This window comes from Musca autumnalis, unplaced genomic scaffold (genome assembly GCF_047663935.1).
Source record: "Musca autumnalis isolate F117 unplaced genomic scaffold, ASM4766393v1 scaffold_3, whole genome shotgun sequence".
NCBI lineage: Eukaryota > Metazoa > Arthropoda > Insecta > Diptera > Muscidae > Musca > Musca autumnalis.
In genome coordinates, this window is record NW_027411866.1 from 264,359,718 (window position 1) to 264,381,801 (window position 22,084).

At 34.1% G+C, this 22,084-nt stretch overlaps 1 protein-coding gene across 1 annotated transcript in view; it reads right to left on the reverse strand.

Annotated features, from left to right (window-relative positions):
* Window positions 1-273: 273 nt before the first annotated feature.
* LOC141398503 (uncharacterized) overlaps window positions 274-22,084 on the reverse strand; it is a 28,131-nt gene continuing 6,320 nt past the window's right edge. The window contains exon 2 of the mRNA XM_073975789.1: window positions 274-539. Within this exon, the coding sequence (XP_073831890.1) occupies window positions 274-539 (266 nt within the window). The remainder of the gene's footprint in view (window positions 540-22,084) is intronic.

A 22,084-nucleotide genomic window follows, 5' to 3' on the forward strand; every position in this document is an offset into this window, starting at 1 on the left:
TAACCCGAACCCAACCTAACCCGAACCCAACCTAACCCGAACCCAACGTAACCCGAACCCAACCTAACCTGAAACCAACCTCAACACCATATGCATATTTAATATTTTACAATCATGCTTAAATGTTCATAATTGCCGCAGATGTGTATTCGCCTTTTCTATTGTTTATTATCCTAGAACAAAAAAAGAATACTTTATTTTTTGTAGACAAACAATATTATTCATTTATTTAGTCATCTCTAATATACATATCAAAAGCTTGAGTGTCGTCGGCTAAACTATAAACCATGGATCGTTTTCATCCAATGCCCATACGTTTTGTGCTTCTGGTATATACGGATAATCTTCTTCTGAATTCTCCAAAGATTGGTTTGTTCGGGTTTCGTTCTCCTTTCCTTCAGCATCGGTTTCCACTAGCAGAGACTCATTATACTTTGCCTCGAATTCATTTACAGCTTTTACGCAAGCAGCCTCGAACTCATAGTCCATTTCAAATAATTCAGTTTGTTGTGGTGTATTTTGTGTTGCCTCGTAATGGTCTAACATATTGCAACAAATGTTTTCGAACTCTGTTTCATTCTCGAACTCAACTCCTAGCTCTCCGTTGATATTACTGACCATTTTTAGGTTTCTTACTTTTCTTGATGAAATGTTTCACTCCTTTAAAGGAATTTTGAAAACTGAATATAGTTTCCGAGTCTAACCCAACTTTTATAGGGGTTTAATGTTTATATTAAATATAAAAGGAATACATCAAAAGAAATGACTGTCCAAGACGACAAAACTATATATACATACATATAGGGTTTTATATAATAAATGCAATCTATGGTCTTCTGAATATCATTGTTTTTTATTTAATTTTTTTGTTTTAATGAGTAATATGGTACAGTTATGTACACAAGTCAGCATTTATAATATCTTCGTAATAATTTAGGTATCGATAGCTCAACCCCTAGATGGCATTGTTAAAGTTTCTTTTCCTTCGAATTTTCAATTTGAGTGAGGTACACTAATATTTATTTGCTTGCTTTTTTTAACTTTCATAAATTTGAAGCAAATGGTATGTTTGATAACTATCAAAATGTGTTCCTTGTATTAAGAGGTTCGATCTTAAGTGAAGAGGGTTGAGTACGAAACTGTTGAATAAGATTAGGGAGCTCTTAAGTTATAATATGAAGCTGTTTAACTCTAAGAGAGAGCTGTTGAACCAAATTAGGGATAGGGTGAGCTATAATAAGAATTTGTTGAAGCGAAAAGCGAGCTGTGGCACGAAATAGTAACTGTGTATAGTGTTGTCACATTTTCTCTAAACACAGGGACAAAATTTTAGATTAGAAGATGACAATTATACATAAACCATTGCATTCTCTTCCCCCCAAAAAATATGCAACAAATATATTTGTTTGTTTCTTATTTATTAATAATCATTTAAATTCAATTATTATTGGCATTTGTGATTTTCTCCATCCTTTTTAAAAGCTTAAGGATTCTGTTTCTGACCGTTTTCAAACCATGTGTTATATAGAATTCCGCCTGAATTTCATCCATTATTCTTAACAAATATTTGTCTGCTTCGATATCCTTCGACTCCCTTAATGTGCTTTCCTTGAAGATTTCAGGAAGTATATATTGAGAATCCATATTGTAACAGTTTGAAAGTATGTTTCTGACTAATAAAATTATTATAATATAGGTGTGCATTTATAGATCGAAAATTTGAATGAAGAGTGAGATTTATGTTTTTCATAATTTGTGTATTAAATTGCAGAGAAATGGGGTGACATTTAGATGTTGTGATGAAAAGCAACATAAGCATATTTTCAAATGTTATTTCAAGGTCGAGTTGAAGCATACTTTTGCTTCTACTTGATGTTCCAGCCACATTTCATATCTTTAAAAAAGGTCCAATAATCCATACTGAACATTCAATAATACCAAATTGGATATTGAGTAATACTGAATGAAAGTTCAATGATTCCTCCTTTTGTTTTAATGTAAACATATAACAACATAAAGTTGATGGTCATACATAATAATGCCTCAACAATGATCATTGCTTCAATCGAATGGTCGCAGAACAATGCTTCCTACTTTTGTTATTAACGTTTAAACAGACACAACATTCATGGTTAACGCTCTAGCTTGAAACAAATCTTAAAGCTAATTCTATTCTTTCCCTGCATTCCCCCTTCAAATCCCTTAATCATAATGTAACCAGTGTTGCAGCATAATTCCATACTTTCCTTATAACTGTAAAGAATAAAACATACAAACGCACCCACATTTGTATATTCCAATAACCCGAATCTTAATTTGGCTTCCAAAACAAACATATCTAAAAAATCTAACGAATTCATGTGTAGCATTAATGTCATACATTCTTCACAACTGCAAAGATCCACTTATATCCAAATCACCCCTACAATTCCATATTCAAGTCTTTGACGATTCCTAGTTTGACTCTTGAAATAAACAAATCGAAAAGAACATGAATTTCACAATATTGTTGTGGAATTCATTAAGCATACATATGTTAAGCCAACTAAAAGTTCTTGTCGATTTTTTATTTGTAAAGATTGATTTCTTTTTTTTCGTTATTCCCCTTTCCCCCTTCACTCTCCTAAAATAAGTCTATCGTCACTTTCCATACACAGACGTAAAGAAATCAAAGTCATAATCTAAACATATTCCTTTTCAAGGTCAATATCACCACAAACATACATACATCTATACATACATATATGGTTTAAAGAACAAGACGTGGTGTCGTCTTTAAAAAAAAAAAATCAATAACCCAGATTCATAACATTTAATCAAAACAAATCCGATATTGTGTAATACTGAATGTAAGTTCAATGATTCCTCCTTTTGGTTTAATGCAAACATACACAGCATAAATTTAAAGGAAGCTGGACTGACGTACATACAAACGCTATACCTTAACAATGGTCATCGATTTCTCATTTGTACACATTGGTTCCCCTTTCCCCCTTAACTCTCCCAATCATATTTGCATTCATATCCAAATCCATTGACAAGATCAATTTGAAGCAACCAAAAATTCAATCCATCCTTCAATTAAATATTAAGATCAAGCAATAACAAACAAATCAAGAAGAGAATCGAATTCATATTCAAACACAGCAGATAGCCCCAGGCACTTGTCGCCTTTTGCTTTCGTTAAAGGCGACAATTACGCCTGCTGATTTAAAGGAATGGAAAAAGAACCAAACGACATACACACAAACATACAATAAAGCGATCGTGGCTACTGATCCAATGCAAAGCAAAGGAAACATACGGCATACACACAAACATATGTACATATGTATAAACTCATTGCTTCAACAATGGTCACTGCTTCAATCGAAGGGCAACATTCATACAAACATATGGTTAATGCTCTAGCTAATCTTAAAGCATTCGATGCTTGCTTTCCCCTTTCAACCTCTTACTCACAAAAATTGCTACAACATAATGCCAATACATTCCTCATAACTGCAAAGAATCAAACATACACACGCACCCACATATGCTTTAATATCCCAAACCATCCCTTCAATCCAATATTCAAGTCTTTCCCAATTCTTTGCTTAACTTCTGAAATAAACAAATCGAAAAGATCCAAATGAATTCATTTGGATCGTTTCGATTTTATGCACTTAAAGAAATTCTTGTTTCGTACAGTTTCAATCAAAATTATTTAAACCCAACTGATGATGACGTCATTTATTTCATAACATTAGGAAAATATATCAATGAACTGGCAAACGGACGGAGAGACGGACGGACAAACAGGACCACCCACGTTGATCATGGATACGATTCAGCATGCTTACGGATATACGGAATTCCAAAAATTTCCCGAGGACGGACGGACGGAATTCCAAGAATTGCCCCATGGTAACTCGTGTTATTTGTTGCATTACGGACAGACAGACTGAATTCCAATAATTTCCCACGGTCACACATGCATACATATTTTTCCAGTGTACCACCACAAACGCTATGCCTCAACAATGGTCATCGATTTCTCATTTGTACACATTGGTTCCCCTTTCCCCCATAACTTTCCCAATCATATTTGCATTCATATCCAAATCCATAGCAAAGATCAATTTGAAGCAACCAAAAATTCAATCCACCCTTCAATTCAATATTAAAGATTTTGTCGCCTTCATCGAATAATAATAATAAACAAATCGAAAAGATCGATCGAATTCATATTCAAACACACAGCAAATACTCAGTACACTTGTCCTCTGACTTAAAGTAAAGCAAAAGAACCAAACGACATACACACAAACATACAATAAACACAATGCCTCAACAATGGTCAATGCTTCATAATTAGATCAATCAACAGACAGACGGACAAACGAGACCACCCACATTGATCATGGACACGATCCAGCATGCTTACGGACAGACGGACGGACAAACGATGCCACCCACGTTGATAGTAGACATGCTTCCCCCCCAGCATAAGGAATTCCAAGAATTTCCCACGGTCACCCCATCTCATGGTATGCTGTTTGTTTACTTTATAAATGAGTCTGCCACCCTTTTTACCCCATTTGTTTACTTAAGATATGTAATTTGATACTTTTAATTACTATATGACTTGTAATTTGAGTTTTTTAATGGATTTTGAATCCTTCTCAATACTCTACTTAAATAACATAGTCAAATTAATGTCACAAACTAATTAACGATTAATAAGTATTTACCTACTTATGTCGCCGATAAAGAATTTTTGTCAGATAATACGACCAAAAAAATCTCCAGTACCTCCGATTTCTTGTTTTTTTTCCAATTTTGAATATTATCCTTTTTCGAATGACATATATACAGTGTACCAACAGTACCAATGTACATATGTATGTTTGTATGTATGTATTTGGCCGTTTGTAATTGCTTGTACCTTTTTCCTCAGAACTGTGGAAACCACTTTTGGCATTATCATCTTAGTCTTTTCAATCGGTATCTGACCGAAACCACCACTAATCTAATCTACCTTTAACCATTTTTCGCTGTTAATTTCCTAAAAAGACGCTTGAAAATAAATGAAAATCGATTTGATTGTGAATAAAAAATTTTATTCAACATTCAAAAATTGACAAAACAGAGGTGTACAATGGACCCTCACAGTAGGTGCAAATACAATTTTCGCCAAAAAACTGTCCAAATAAGTGCCAAGATTTACTCCAAACGCGAAGCTCGATAGGAATTTGTGGAAAAATGTACTTAATTGAAAAAATATTTTTGCAAATTTTTGTCAAATTTTCGCGATTTTTTTAGGTTTTATCCTTTTCTGCCGTGAGACCATTCCGAATTGGTGTGAATTGTCAAAATCTGCTCAGCCGTTCTTGAGTTATAAGCGTAGTCACTAACATCATCCTTTTTTATATATAGATTACTAGATCAAAATAACAGGAGAGTTAACAGGTAACCTCAAACGAAGTTTTGCCTATTATCAACCAGGTATTACATTATTAATACTATTAATTAATAGTAACAGATTGAAACTTGCTAAGACTCGGTGAAACTGCACTTTCTTTTATCTCAAAGAGCACATCTTATAATAACTTTGGAATTTTTGTTGTTGAAAAATAGTGCCTATACCTCAGGTAAATGGCTATCTGCGAAACCATCTTTTTGTAAAAGCGTCTTGCGGTGCCAACGATAGCTCGAAAACGGATGGGCCGATCATAGTATATTTTTGTAAGCGTTTTAGGAACCGAATAAAACAGAATTAAAACAAAAATATTTTCAAAAAAAAAATTGAACTGTCGAAGTCAAAATTTCGATTTAAACGAAAAAAATTGACTGTTTTTGTCAAAAAATTTGGCAAAATAATTTTTTTAATCTGTCTCGCTTAAAGGCAATCGTTTTATGTATTTAATAAGCTCATATGACCTTATTATATTATTCATGTGAGCTTATTAAATACATAAAACGCTTGCCTTTAAGCGAGACAGATTAAAAAAATTATTTTGCCAACTTTTTTGATAAAAACAGTCAATTTTTTCGTTAAAATCGAGAAACACGCACTGAAAGTTTATATGCTACATTCAAATCACAATAAATTGTTGCCTTCCAATCATTATATCTCAGACAATTTTTTGCGACATACTACCTTTACGTAAAAATAGACAATATTTTGTTCGATTTTTCTAAAAGTGATAAAAGGTATCTATGAGAAATATATATTTTTGTTTAAATTTTTAATGTTGGGCCGTTTTAGGTCGTTTTGGGCCGTTTTTAGGAAAATTTTGGGCCGAAAAAAAATTTTCGAACGGCAACACTGACGAGGAGCCTCCTCTTCAATCTAACACGAGGAGGAGATATGACCCGGTCACCAATCCAGAAAGTAAAAAGTTTAAGAACAGTAAAGCATCCCCAGCCTGAAAGCCAACTCCATAAACAATTCCTCAATCCCTACCCGAAACACCAACATCCTCATCCACAGCAACGTCCAATCAACAAATGCAACCTGCTGCTAACATCGCAAATGGTAATAGTACAAATAACACAATCAATAGCAACATGTTTCTAATAATACTAACCAAACCGATGCAACTACCACAAATGTTCCCAATAGCCCAGTGAACTCTGTATTCCACAATTTCAATGCATATGAAAACCAAACCATTTTTTACGGCGAAAGTCACCCAGATCCTTTCCATCTGTCTTTTAACAACTCCAGATCGGCTAACAATTTTGTATTAGACCCCAACGTGAAGCGCATTGGCTTAAATGCATTTATTCCTGATAGGTTTGTTCAAAAATCCTATGTGATAAAGTCTGTTCCCGTACGTTTTAGTGGCAAAATTATAAAGACGAAATCAACAACAGTGACAACGACTTCGAAGCGTTCAACACTATTGCCGATGCTGAAATTTATATACCAACCATACGTCTATGCAAACAGGTGCACGGAACAAAAATGTGATAATTGTCTATCTACCACACAATGTACAAACCCATGTGTTTTTAGGAGATGTATCTTATGCAACCAGGATGATCATGATGCATTGGATCAGAAAAAATGCCAGAGGTACACTAGTAAGAAAGTCATTAGGGAAGCAATGGCAATATCTAACCTTTCCAGAAAAGAATGTACACGCAAAGATTCATCTTATTATTACGCTCCTTTAGATGACTTTCAGTATGGGAATGATTTTCCAAACATTTCAAGAAAAGCAAGGCCGCCTCGTAAATCACTAAATGAAGAATTTAATCGCGGACTTACAAAAACAGATAGCTGCTCCAATCCCAAAAAGGAACCTAGTAACTGCAGAGCCAGAAACAAGTCATCCAACCAAAGCAACTTTTGAATTCCAAAACTTCTCAAAAGTATCTGAATACGAAAAGCTTATTTCATCTTTTACTGAAAAATTGTCTGCAATTCTGGCAAACGCCAACTGCTCCGAGGGATTAAACAGTTTTTCAAATGCCTTTAAAGCATCAGCGAATAAAAGCACAAACTATACTATGAATAATAATAATGATCTTTCTACAACATAATATTCAGAGTTAAAATTAAAACAAAAACATTCTACAAATTTACTTAAAAAAATTATCGGTTGATATCTGCTTTTTAAGCGAGATTTTCAACTTTGATGAAACTACAACTAGTACATACCTAAAAAATTACAATGCAATTTGCAAAAAGGGAAATGATAATTATGGCGGTGCAGCCTTCCTAGACAAAAGCTCCATTAAAATGAAGAGAATGTCCTTTAGAACACCTTTGGACATTTTAATCTGCGAAACCACTAATCTACCTGAAAATTTCACACGGGTGTCGGTTTATATTCCGCCTTCTGTGAAATCAAATCTTTTAAAAACAGAACTAACCAAACTTCTGACCTTCTTGGAACGAAAACCAAATGTAATAATCGCTGGAGATTTTAATGCGAGATGCAAAGCTTATGGTGACAGCTTTGACACTGTTCGTGGTTCTATGGTAAGCCTTAATGAATTATTCGTTTTTCCGCTGCATTAATGATGGTACAGCAACTTTCAAGAGAAACCTCTTCGACAATTCAACTGGCTCTGTGCTCGATTTAACCTTTACGAATCTCAACCGATATTTCAAATGGAGTGTTCAAAACTTTGCTCTAGGTGGAAGCCACCATAAACCAATTGTTATATAAATTGATAACATTAAACCTATGCCACAAACGTTCCTCGCTAAAAAAACATCTCCTAAAGATGAATTAGATGATGTACTGCAAAACAAAAAGAAACCATCTTCAGCTGGCATGGATGGAATAACATATCGTCGGTGTCATGCTTAAGTGTTCCATACGTCATTTGCCCGTTTTGAGATAATCGCATTTTATTGTTCTTCGTCACAACTGTGTGGAGCTGACTAAAGCGAATATTTATATTTATACCCTACACCACACAGTGGTAAGGGGTATTATGTCTTTGTGCATTTGTATGTAACATACAAAAGGAAAAGAAATAGACCCACAGTTCCTTTTGGGGATATACATATAATCACTTTCTGAGTAGATTTATGCGTGTCCGTCCGTCTGTCTGTCTGTCCATGTATTTTTGTTCGCAACATACAGGTCGCATATTTTGTCCGAATCAGCTGAAAATTGGGGATTACAACTTTTTTAGCCATAGGAAGAACGCTATTGCTTTTGGTGAAAATCGGTTCAGATTTGGATATAGCTCCCATATATATTTTCGCCCGATTTCACGTATTTGCTGCACCAAGCACGCTATATACGTCCAATTTTGATGAAATTTTGAACGTGTGACTGAATTTTGTCTACAAATAAGTGTGCAAAATTATATTGAAATCGGCCCGGATTTGGATATAGCTCCCATATATATATTCGGCCGATTTCACGTATTTCCTGTACCACACCCGCTATATATGTCCGATTTCGATAAAATTTGGAATGTGTGACTGAGTTCAGTCTAGAAATAAATGAGCCAAATAATATCGAAATCGGTTCAGATTTGGATATAGCTCCCACATATATGTTTGCCCGATTTCACGTATTTGCTGCACCAAACACGCTATATACGTCCAATTTTGATGAAATTTGGAATGTTTGACTGAATTCGGTCTAGAAATAAGTGTGCCAAATTATATCGAAATCGGTTCCGATTTGGATATAGCTCCCATATATATTTTCGGCCGATTTCACGTATTTTCTGTACCAAACACGTTATACAGTTAGTCAACTATATAATTGCAAACGATGAATTTTTAAACATTTAGATGTTTAATTAGGAGTTACTACAAGATATTCTTTCAATAATGCACGATGGGGCCGATGACATGTTTTTGAGGCAAAAAATCACAGGGGCAAGCTAGACCTTCAAAATTTCGTGCAGATGTTTATAATCGGCCTAGAAGCTAATCTGCCAAATTTGGTTGATATCGGTTCATATATAGGTATAGCTCTCATATATATGTTCGCCCGATTTCGAGTAATTGATAGACCAAACACGAAAATTCTGTCCAATTATGATGATATTTGGAATATGTGGCGGAATTCGGACTGGAAATAAGTTTGCCAAGTTATTTTCAAATCGGTTTAGATTTGGATATAGCTCCCTTATATATTTTCGCCCGATTTGAGGTATTTCGTGCAACAAACACGCAATTTCTGTCCAATTTCGAAAAAATTTGAAACGTGTGACAGGATTTGGTCTAGAAATATGTTTGCTAAATTATATTGAAATCGGTTCAGATTTGGATATAGCTCCCATATATATTTTCACCCGATTTTAGGTATTTGGTGCAACAAACACGCAAATTCTGTCCAATTTCGATGAAATTTAAAATGTGTGTCGAAATTACGTCTAGAAAAAAAGTATGCCAAATTATATCGAAATCGGTTTAGATTTGGATATAGCTTCCATATATATTTTCACCCGATTTTAGGTATTTCGTGCAGCAATCACGCTATATATGTCCAATTGTGATGAAATTTAAAGTGTGTGACGGAATTTGGTCTAGAAAACATTATTGAGACATCATATTGAAATCGGTTCAGATTTGGATATATCGTTCATAAATATTCTCTGTCGAAGTTAATTGTTTTCTCAATTTAGTTGGTTGATACCGAACTTCCTTGAGAACATAGTTTAAATATTTTTCTTTTGACAAATTGGCCGAAACAGAGGCGGAATGAATCAAGGGTTTGGTATTGTTGCCGTGTTCATAGCAGACTTCCGAAGCAAGTTTTCTTCCTTCACAGTAATCCACATTAGGGCGCCCTCTCTTCTTTTTATCATTACCTTGTTCTAGCGTAAATACTGTGTCGCTAGCTAACCATAAGCTTTCAAATTGTAGTACACGACTTTTTGACCTCCAATTTGTTATCCATTTTTGGTTAAGGCGTGCACAAATATTATAAATTTGCTTTTTAACTTCGGTCATGAAGTTGTCTTTGACACCTCGATTAAATTTTGCAGAAATCCATTCTATAACGTGTTTAGGTTTTCGTTGATTTTCCAACCAAAAATTAAAAATATCCAAATTTTTAAGTTTTACGAAATCTGGAAGTTGATAATTTTTATATTCGCAAGTATACGCAAAAATTCTTTTCAAAATCTGTTAGCCGACATTGTCACCTTTCACCAGATATATATTTTTACGACAAAGCACCCTGAAGCCGAAATTTCTACTCCAAAGAACACATGGACGATACCACAGACTAAATCAAAAACCATCACTTACTGACACAACAAATTATTGACCACATCTAATATTACATTTACACTTTTAATAATAATCTTAATTTACATACCATTACCCGTATTTTCCATTTTTAAAAAATAGATAATATCAACAGATCAGGTTTTGGCGCCAAAATACTTAAATTTTTTAATTACGACTGAATGTCAGAAATAAACGGAATCATAATTATGACATCTTTGACAGCTTGGCATGTCGCCGTGGGTCGTTGCCAGATTGTAATTTTTTGGTTTTGGAGGTTTGAAAGTGTTAAGAATATAATTCCGTTATTATTTGATTTCAATCGCTGACTTGAAAAAATGACTTTTTGCCTCAAAAACCTGCCATTGGCCCCATCGTGTAATGTTGGGATTTTTGTAAATATCTGTTAATTTACCTGTTAATGACAACATCAAGCCAATAAATCCAGAAATCGGTTGGAAATAACAAAAACAAAGGGCAAAAAGGATAGGTACCTGGTTTTTTTTTTGTGTCAACTAAATAATTGCAAAGTGAATTAATGTGCAATAAAATCGTGGGATTCCCCCGCGATTTTTTGCATTTAAGGATTTTTAAGACTTTTATGGAATGTGGACATGTAGATACATAATTTTTGATCATAAATAGAAAAAGAGAAAGTCAGGTAAACGGTTTTGGAAAATATGCTACTTTTGGTCTATTCCAATTATTATAATTGTAATTCCGAAAGAGAAATGCCTAAAATCACCTCTCGTAAGCTGAGAAGTGTATAGAACATCATATAGCACACCGCGAAAGAAGCCAGGCTCAAACTGAGGGCGTTACATGGCAGGTCCAAAATAGTAACCACACGAATTGACTGTAGAATGATTAAAGAAATTAACGAAATAGCCCAAAGCAGCACCAGAAAATTGCTTTTTCTAATTAAAAATGTTTTTGGAGTAAGTGTGTCACATGGGAAAGTCAGAAAAGTGCTACATAATAACAAGCACTCATCACGAGTGACTAGGTAAAAACCATTGCCCTCCATTCACAATATATAGAAACTATTCAGACTTGTTATAGACAACTTTTCACGCCATCTTTAGTATTGGGATGGCGTTATATTTTCTGATGAGACTAAAATTATGTTGTACTATCACAATGGACCTCAAAAAGTAATTGGAAACCCCTTGGAAAACCATGGAAAACAAAAATTTAATACATACCGTAAAGTTCGGAAAATTTTCAGTTATAGTATGGGGTTGTATACCAAGCAGTGACGTTGGTAAAATCCTGATTTTGGAAGAAAGAATGACATAGGAGGTTTATTTAGATGTTTTTAGAAAAGATTTAACCAAAAGTATTTGGAAACCCCTTGGAAAACCATGGAAAACAAAAATTTAATACATACCGTAAAGTTCGGAAAATTTTCAGTTATAGTATAGGGTTGTATACCAAGCAGTGACGTTGGTAAAATCCTGATTTTGGAAGAAAGAATGACATAGGAGGTTTATTTAGATGTTTTTAGAAAAGATTTAACCAAAAGCTTCAAGAAATTTAGGCCAGTTGGCCCTGAAAATTCAAACAAATTGTAATATGAGTACTACCAAGACAACGACCCTAAGCATAAATCTAATTTATGTAGGACATGGTTGTTATACAACTGTACCAAAGTCATTTACACCCCGCTCCAGTGTCTAGATATTAACCCCATCGAAAATTCATAGGTACACCTGATGGAAAAAGTCGGGAATAGGTCGCCCACTAACCTGGGGGACTAAATAAAATGCAATAAAGAAAAATGGCTAAAAAATACCATTGCAATATGACATTCCGAAACGTATTTATTAAATTCAGATACGTTTACAAGCTGTTTTTGATGCTAAATGTGGGCATACGAAATATTAGAACCAACTTTTCGAAAAATACCGTGAAAGACTGAAAAGTTGTGAATTTTGCAATTCTTTAGTTGACAGTGCAAATAATGAGTTGTACTCATTTTTGTTAATTTTAAGAAAATGTTTAGTAAAATTTAGCTACTTTTTATTTTATTATATTAATAAACATGTGTAAGAATTGTATTTTTAACAAAAATATTAATAATGATATTTATTTATACCAATAAAATGATGTTTTATTTAAAATTTTGTAATAATTTTGGTTTTGCAATAATTAAGTTGACTAACTGTATATTTCCGATTTCGATGAAATTTGGAATGTGTGACCGAATTCGGTCTAGAAATAAGTGTGCCAAATTATATCGAAATCGGTTCCGATTTGGATATAGCACCCATATATATTTTCGGCCGATTTCGTGTATTTTCTGCTCCAAACACGATATACATATAAGTCCGATTTCAATGATATTTGGAATGTGTGACTGAATTCGGTCTGGAAATAAATGTGCCAAATTATTTCAAAATCGGTTAAGATCTGGATATAGCTCCATTTTATATTTTACATATTCACAGTGGTGTAGGGTATCATATAGTCGGCCCCGTCCGACTTTGATCCTTTCCTTACTGGTTTTTACTTGAAATATTAAAAAAAACAAAAACAAAAAAAAAAAACATTGTTCCACAACATCCCATACGGGACAAGGGAGACTTCTCTCATATCAATGAGTGCACCCCGATTCATATTTAGCTCAATGATATGGGACCTACTGTTTATCGCCGAGTCCGAACGGCGTGTCTTAAGACACCACTTATGGAGAAGTTTTTCAAGGCTGAAATACTCAGGAAATGTCGCCAACATTGCTGAGGGGTATTTTGCCACCGTTGAAAAATGTTTGATGTTGCTGATGGAAAAAGTCGGGAATAGGTCGCCCACTAACCTGGGGGACTAAATAAAATGCAATAAAGAAAAATGGCTAAAAAATACCATTGCAATATGACATTCCGAAACGTATTTATTAAATTCAGATACGTTTACAAGCTGTTTTTGATGCTAAATGTGGGCATACGAAATATTAGAACCAACTTTTCGAAAAATACCGTGAAAGACTGAAAAGTTGTGAATTTTGCAATTCTTTAGTTGACAGTGCAAATAATGAGTTGTACTCATTTTTGTTAATTTTAAGAAAATGTTTAGTAAAATTTAGCTACTTTTTATTTTATTATATTAATAAACATGTGTAAGAATTGTATTTTTAACAAAAATATTAATAATGATATTTATTTATACCAATAAAATGATGTTTTATTTAAAATTTTGTAATAATTTTGGTTTTGCAATAATTAAGTTGACTAACTGTATATTTCCGATTTCGATGAAATTTGGAATGTGTGACCGAATTCGGTCTAGAAATAAGTGTGCCAAATTATATCGAAATCGGTTCCGATTTGGATATAGCACCCATATATATTTTCGGCCGATTTCGTGTATTTTCTGCTCCAAACACGATATACATATAAGTCCGATTTCAATGATATTTGGAATGTGTGACTGAATTCGGTCTGGAAATAAATGTGCCAAATTATTTCAAAATCGGTTAAGATCTGGATATAGCTCCATTTTATATTTTACATATTCACAGTGGTGTAGGGTATCATATAGTCGGCCCCGTCCGACTTTGATCCTTTCCTTACTGGTTTTTACTTGAAATATTAAAAAAAAACAAAAACAAAAAAAAAACATTGTTCCACAACATCCCATACGGGACAAGGGAGACTTCTCTCATATCAATGAGTGCACCCCGATTCATATTTAGCTCAATGATATGGGACCTACTGTTTATCGCCGAGTCCGAACGGCGTGTCTTAAGACACCACTTATGGAGAAGTTTTTCAAGGCTGAAATACTCAGGAAATGTCGCCAACATTGCTGAGGGGTATTTTGCCACCGTTGAAAAATGTTTGATGTTGCTTGGCCGGGGAATCGAACCCCCGACCTTCTGCGTGCATGGCGGGCGTGCATACCATTGCACCACGGTGGCACCCTGAAATATTAATAATGGTATAAAGAACATATTTGCAAAAATTTAGAGGAATATGTATTGGAATATAAAAGTTATAGAGATTTAAAAAAAAAGAATTTCTGTCGATTTGTTCCATATCCGCACTTACGACACAAATGTGAAATATTGTAAATGACATGGAACAAAGTGACAAAAAAATTTTCCGTATTTGCCTCAATAAATTAAATACTTCTAAATCGAAAATTAAAATTCTGATTTTTGAAATGTGTCTTTAAACTTGTAAGTTTTTAAAATATTAATTTCATAACTGAAAAAAGTTTATGCTTTCCCATCGAAGCGTGGATATCTCGGAAACTAGATCAGATAGGTGAAAGCCGTCTAGAAATTCAGAAAGAGCGTACCGGAAAACCCTAGAAACCTGTATCTCAAAAAGTAAAAAATGACGTATGGAACACTTAAGCATGACACCGACGATATGAAATGGTAAACCATTTGTCTTCTGAAGCAAAGCTAAACCTACTGCAGGAATATAATAAATTGTGGAGGAAATTTACTTTTCTTGATGAATGGAGGAAAATAAAAATTGTTCCGGTACCAAAAAAGGGAACAGATTTGGATATAGCTACTAACTTTAGACCCATTGCTCTAATTTCGGTACTGGACAAAATAATTAATTTAATGGTTAAACAACGCTTAAATCATTTCGTATTAGGCAACAACATACTACGCTTACAAGAAACACGTTCAACCTCGCATCAACCTTTATTAACGACTTATTGCATACCATATGCCTGCACAAGGAAAAAATGAGAAAGTCATAATTCTATCAATGGACGTATCAAGAGCTTATGAGTGTGTAGAAATTAAATGTATGTTGGAAACATTGGAGGAATTAGGCATCCCTTAGCAAATAACTTTTTGGATCTCCAACTTTTTATGTAAAGAGAAGCCTCTGCCTTCCAAAGTTTACTTGGAAGCCTAAATCTGGACTTAAATGTTGAAAACAAATGCAATTATGTATGTTGCCAAAAGGGGTCGAAAAAATCCACACGTAATCCTTAATGAAAGATCAGTGAAAGTTGTAAAATCGTTAAAGTTTCTGGGCAGAAATCATCAACAGGCTTTATACGGGGCATACATACACTAAGAAATATTTTCGCATGATTGGAATCTGTAACACCAATTTATGCGAGGATTGCGGCGTTTTAGAGGACGAGAAACATTTAATCTTCCAGTGCAAAAAGTTTCAAAACCAAAGGAAAAATTATAACGTTTTCAATGTTTTCAACAATTTACCTGATGTCCTGAAAACCAAGAACATCAAACATTTAAAGGACTAATAGTACGTTTATATATAACCGGATTTAACATACCGACTGGGTTTCAAATGTCAATTCCGTTGCTTATATTTAAAATAAATCCTCATAAAGAAGGTTAGCCCTGCAAAAGGCTATAATATAAACATGGCCTTACTTGATTTTATTTCTAAATGCAAAATTGATTTATAGTAGCATTTCTTTTTCATCCATTTTCTCTTTTTTGTTTTGATTACACTTCTATATCTAATTTGTGTATGTACAGAATTAAAAAGAAAAGAACAAATAAACGAGTTCTCCATATGGTTCAGACAGACTTGACTTTGTATGAAGTACAAAAAAAAAAAAAACAACAACAAATGGACTGGACAAAATAATTAATTTAATGGTTAAACAACGCTTAAATCATTTCGTATAAGGCAACAACATACTACGCTTACAAGAAACACGTTCAACCTCGCATCAACCTTTATTAACGACTTATTGCATACCATATGCCTGCACAAGGAAAAAATGAGAAAGTTATAATTCTATCAATGGACGTATCAAGAGCTTATGAGTGTGTAGAAATTAAATGTATGTTGGAAACTTTGGAGGAATTAGGCATCCCTTAGCAAATAACTTTTTGGATCTCCAACTTTTTATGTAAAAGGGTTTTATTTATGGGAAATTCGAGAAAGTCATAATTCTATCAATGGACGTATCAAGAGCTTATGAGTGTGTAGAAATTAAACGCCTGTTGGAAACTTTGGAGGAATTAGGCATCCCTTAGCAAATAATTTTTTGGATCTCCAACTTTTTATGTAAAAGGGTTTTATTTATGGGAAATTCGAGTCATGAAATTTTTAATGGAATACCACAAGGCAGCTGTTTAAGCCCCACTTTGTTCAACCTCTACACTATGGGTCTACATGGAGTATCAGATGAGAATACTCAACTGTTTCAATATGCTGACGATTTCATCATGCTCGTACGCAGCTTTGATTCTGATAGTACACACCAAATTCTTCAAAGAGAAGCCTCTGCCTTCCAAAGTTTACTTGGAAGCCTAAATCTGGACTTAAATGTTGAAAACAAATGCAATTATGTATGTTGCCAAAAGGGGTCAAAAAATCCACACGTAATACTTAATGAAAGATCAGTGAAAGTTGTAAAATCGTTAAAGTTTCTGGGCAGAAATCATAAACAGGCTTTATACGGGGCATACATACACTAAGAAATATTTTCGCATGATTGGAATCTGTAACACCAATTTATGCGAGGATTGCGGCGTTTTAGAGGACGAGAAACATTTAATCTTCCAGTGCAAAAAGTTTCAAAACCAAAGGAAAAATTATAACGTTTTCAATGTTTTCAACAATTTACCTGATGTCCTGAAAACCAAGAACATCAAACATTTAAAGGACTAATAGTACGTTTATATATAACCGGATTTAACAAACCGACTAGGTTTCAAATGTCAATTCCGTTGCTTATATTTCAAATAAATCCTCATAAAGAAGGTTAGCCCTGCAAAAGGCTATAATATAAACATGGCCTTACTTGATTTTATTTCTAAATGCAAAATTGATTTATAGTAGCATTTCTTTTTCATCCATTTTTTTTTCAAATGTCAATTCCGTTGCTTATATTTCAAATAAATCCTCATAAAGAAGGTTAGCCCTGCAAAAGGCTATAATATAAACATGGCCTTACTTGATTTTATTTCTAAATGCAAAATTGATTTATAGTAGCATTTCTTTTTCATCCATTTTCTCTTTTTTGTTTTGATTACACTTCTATATCTAATTTGTGTATGTATAGAATTAATAAAAAGAAAAGAACAAATAAACGAGTTCTCCATATGGTTCAGACAGGCTTGACTTTGTATGAAGTACAAAAAACAACAACAAATGTTGAAATTTTAAGTGTACAACATGAAGTTTTTTTATTTTTTTCGTGGTACATCTACCTGTTTCTCTACAGTTTGACATTTCCATGATACAACAATAAGTCCCAATTCACATTAGGCGAGTTTACTTGCGGCAATTGTCAGTTTGATGGAGAGAGAGGTGAGGCATATGGTAACCCTTTGCCTCTCAGCCCCCTCTCTCACCAACAAACTGACAATTGCCGCAAGTAAACTCGCCTAATGTAAATTGGGACTAAAGCAACTTTTTTTGTAATGTAAAAAATGGCCATGGCACAATTACCCAGGTAGTGGCATCGTAAAATGTTGAATATGTTATGTTAAAACATTCTTTATGTTGTTGTGGAAATAACAACAAAAATAATTTTTTTTATAAAGGGATTTGACTTTTCATATTCGATCAGCTGGTGTGATACCACTACCTGGTAGTTCTGCCATGAACATGGCCCAATTACATGGTACAATTACTTAGGTATATGCCTCAGCCCAGCTGATCGAATCTAAAACGTAAAAAAACTAGGAATTCGCCATGAAAAATCAAAACAAAAATCATATGATGTGGTAAGTCGAAGGTAACACTAGAGTGGTTTTCGTGAAACATTTAGGTATTTATAGATCGAGTTCCCCACTACAGCAACTTTATGATATCACTCTACTGTGAAACTCGACCTAGAAACCCTTGTTTTCATGAAATTGTTTCAATGAAACTCTCTAGTGTGATCTTCGACTAAGTTTTTCACGGCGAATTCCTGAGCATGGCCCGATAACACAGGTCCTTCACCAAGCGAATTAGAAGATAAACAAATATTTGAAATGTCAAAACTCATAAACAGAGGCGAAAATTTTGTTTTCGCCTTGACGGGATGTTTTTAAGGTCAATTTCTTTGTTGTCAATAGAGTTGGGCGATCTAGTTCCCGGAGCGGATCGATCTTTCTAGTTCCTTTTCCCAAAAAGAACTAGTTCCTTAATATAGTTCCATAGTTCCAAATAGTTCCGAGAGCGATATAGTTCAATAAATCTTCCTCTTTCATCGTTCCTTCTGTTTCCTTCGTTCCAAATAGTTCCGAGAGCGATATAGTTCCATAAATCTTTCTCTTTCACCGTTCTTCCTGTGTCCTTCATTTAAAAATAGTTCCGAGAGCGAAATATATCCTTCCTTTTGTTTTCATTGTTTGATGGAATTGACCATGGTACAATTACTTAGGTAGAAACATCGGCGAATTGCTACAACAAAGCAACTTTTTTTGTAATGTAAACTGTCAAAATTTTCGCCGAATGGTTTCTTGTTGTCTCTTTTTATCACTTGTGTTTGTACAGTGAAGTGAACACATGCTATCTCTTACTTACCGAATCATATGGTTGTTTGTTTTGATTTTTCATAGCGAGTTCCTAGTTTTTTGACGTTTTAGATTCGATCAGCTGGGCTGAGGCATCTACCTAAGTAATTGTACCATGGAATTGACATAATAATAAATGAATTGCAGCGATGTTAGGTGCACGTCATTTATGTTTATTTGCCAATGTAAAATAAGAAAAATTAACTCAACGAAAAAATATCGACTTGGTGAGGTGATACATTAAAGGAACGAGGTGAACGAAAGGAACTATATGAACTAAAGGAACTATCTAAAAGAAAGAGCTGGATATAGTTCCAATAGTTCCTCATTCGGAATAGTTCCTTGGAACTAGTTCGTTCCGGAACTACACAACTCTAGTTGTCAATTAATGTAGACGCATACAAAGCATTTTCTGAGAAAAAGTTGTTACCATAGTTATTTTTGTTTGACGTAACAAAATACTAGCTGATCAAACGTGAACTGCCAAAATAAGTTATTGTAAATTTAATTCTAAATTGGGTGCCTCCGTGGTGTAATGGTATGCACACTCGCCTTGCACGCAGAAGGTGGTGGGTTCGGCTAGGCAACATAAAATTTTCAACGGCAAAACATCCTTCAGTTATGTTGGCGACATTTCACGAGTATTTCAGTCATGTAAAACTTCTCTACAAGTGGTGTCTTAGGACACGCCGTTCGGACTCGGCGATAAACTATAGGTTACATGTCATTGAGCTAATATGGATCGGGGTGCACTCATTGATATAAGAGAAGTCTCCCTTGTCCCGCCTGGGATGTTTGTGGAACAATTATATACATGAAATTCTCATACAAAACACAACAAATGTTGACATTTTACGTGTACAATACATGGTAGAATAATGTAAGGTAAAGGCAATACCCAGCTGACTGAAATGGGCTGTAACGCTAGTGTCAAATTCCATACGACATTTTATATATTTATCTCCATGTTCGATGTATATTAGGGATATACAGTCAACCAAAAAGGTCTACATACACCCTATTGATTTTAAGTTTTAGGGGTAATATTACGTTTATATACAGTAATTTCTGGTTACCTGCATCCTTCATACCTGCATTTTAACGTTTACTGACCAAAAATAATTTTTTAGGCAACTATTCTCAAGATTCCTTTCAATTTATTATGTTTTAGTGCACATTCAATACCTGCATTTTGGGTATAGGTCCATCAACATTTTTGTGATTTTACTTTAAATTGGTTGTAGAATTTGTGTATAGCTGCATAAGAAGAAAATCAAAAAAAATGCTAACTCAAAACCAGAACAAAATTCAACCACTCTGATTTTACATTGACAAGAAGTGTGCAAAACAATAGGAGGGAGCACAAGCAAAGAGAATGCAAAGTAAAAAATATAACGTTTTCTCTCCCGAACATGAAACGACTCTCACTTTATTATTACAACATTGCTTATAGCTGCACATCATATGCACGTAAGCAATATTAAAGATATCTGCTTTGTTGGGCGGGTAAGCGAATTTAAGCTTCCTGCTTTTTGGGCATTCCTTCACAAGAAGTCGTGCAATTTTTGAATGTGCAGGTAAACAAAAAATACTGTATATCCGTATTTAACAAATCCACTGGGTTTCAAATGTCAATTCCATTGCTTATATTTCAAATTAATCGTCATAAAGAAGGTTAACCCTGCAAAAGGCTGTAATATAAACATAGCCTAAAAATGCTTCTTTTTTTATGAAAATCCAAGTACATAGTTCTATTTCGTATCCCTAATAAATAATATTAAATACAACAAAAATATATTCCATAATACGAATAACGGTAAATTCTAAAAAATTAAAAAAATAATAGGGAAAAAGTGTACATACACCCCAATGAAATATTGAGATTACCGTAAAATTTATGGAATAAGCAAAACAAATTTACCTTTTTATTGCTTTATCGAGTGTGGACAACCAAATTCCATGACATCTTTTAGGCAAAAATAGGAACATTTTTGTGGATTAATTGCCCTTAATTAAGGTCAGACTTCGCGTATAGCTCGTTAAAGCGGATCCTAGCAAATTTCTTTGAGTTTTTCAGTCTGGTAGTTTATTAAACCCCAGAACATAGAGGACTAAATATTTGGGGATCCTAGAGCGCGTTGAAGTTGTTCTTATGGATAATGAATGCTCCTAAGCCTCGCTAAATATACGAATTTCTGAGTTTTTCACAAATTTTATAGTTTTCACAGCATTCCAAGGGTAAAATTACATGCAGGAGCCTTGGAATTACCTTGTAATAAGGTCTGATATAATTTTTGGACCTTAATTCAATCAGAAATATACGACATTATTCTACAAACCCGCTCGTAAAGTTTCCAAATCATCAAAATAAACGCACCACCAAAGAATGCATAAAATTTGTATGAAATTTACATTGTTAACTACTATGCCCTCGTATTATGATCGTTAGGGTCACATAAAGCGCTATAAATGTCGGATACTTTTACATTGCTGATTCAATTGATGCTCGAGGATTGTACCAGACCTTATTACAAGGTAATTCCAAGGCTCCTGCTGTAATTTGCCCCTTGGAATGCTAGGAGAACTATAAAATGTATGAGAAAACTCAGGAAATCGTATATTTAGCGAAGCTCAGGAACATATATTATCTACAAGAACAACTTCAAAGTGCTCTAGGATCTCGACAGTCTCACTGTATTTTCTGTGGTTTCATAAACTACCAGACTGAAAAACTCAAAGAAATTTATTTGGTCTGTTCATTTAATCGGTGTTTACACTAGTCATCAATAGGTCTGTTCGTTTACTCAGTAATTTGTACAAATTTGTAAAAGTCCAGTAACTTCTTGTAAACGACTAAAACGCCGTACACACTGGAGCTTTTTGCCGGGTTAACCTTCATTATGAGGATTTGTTTAACACGTAAG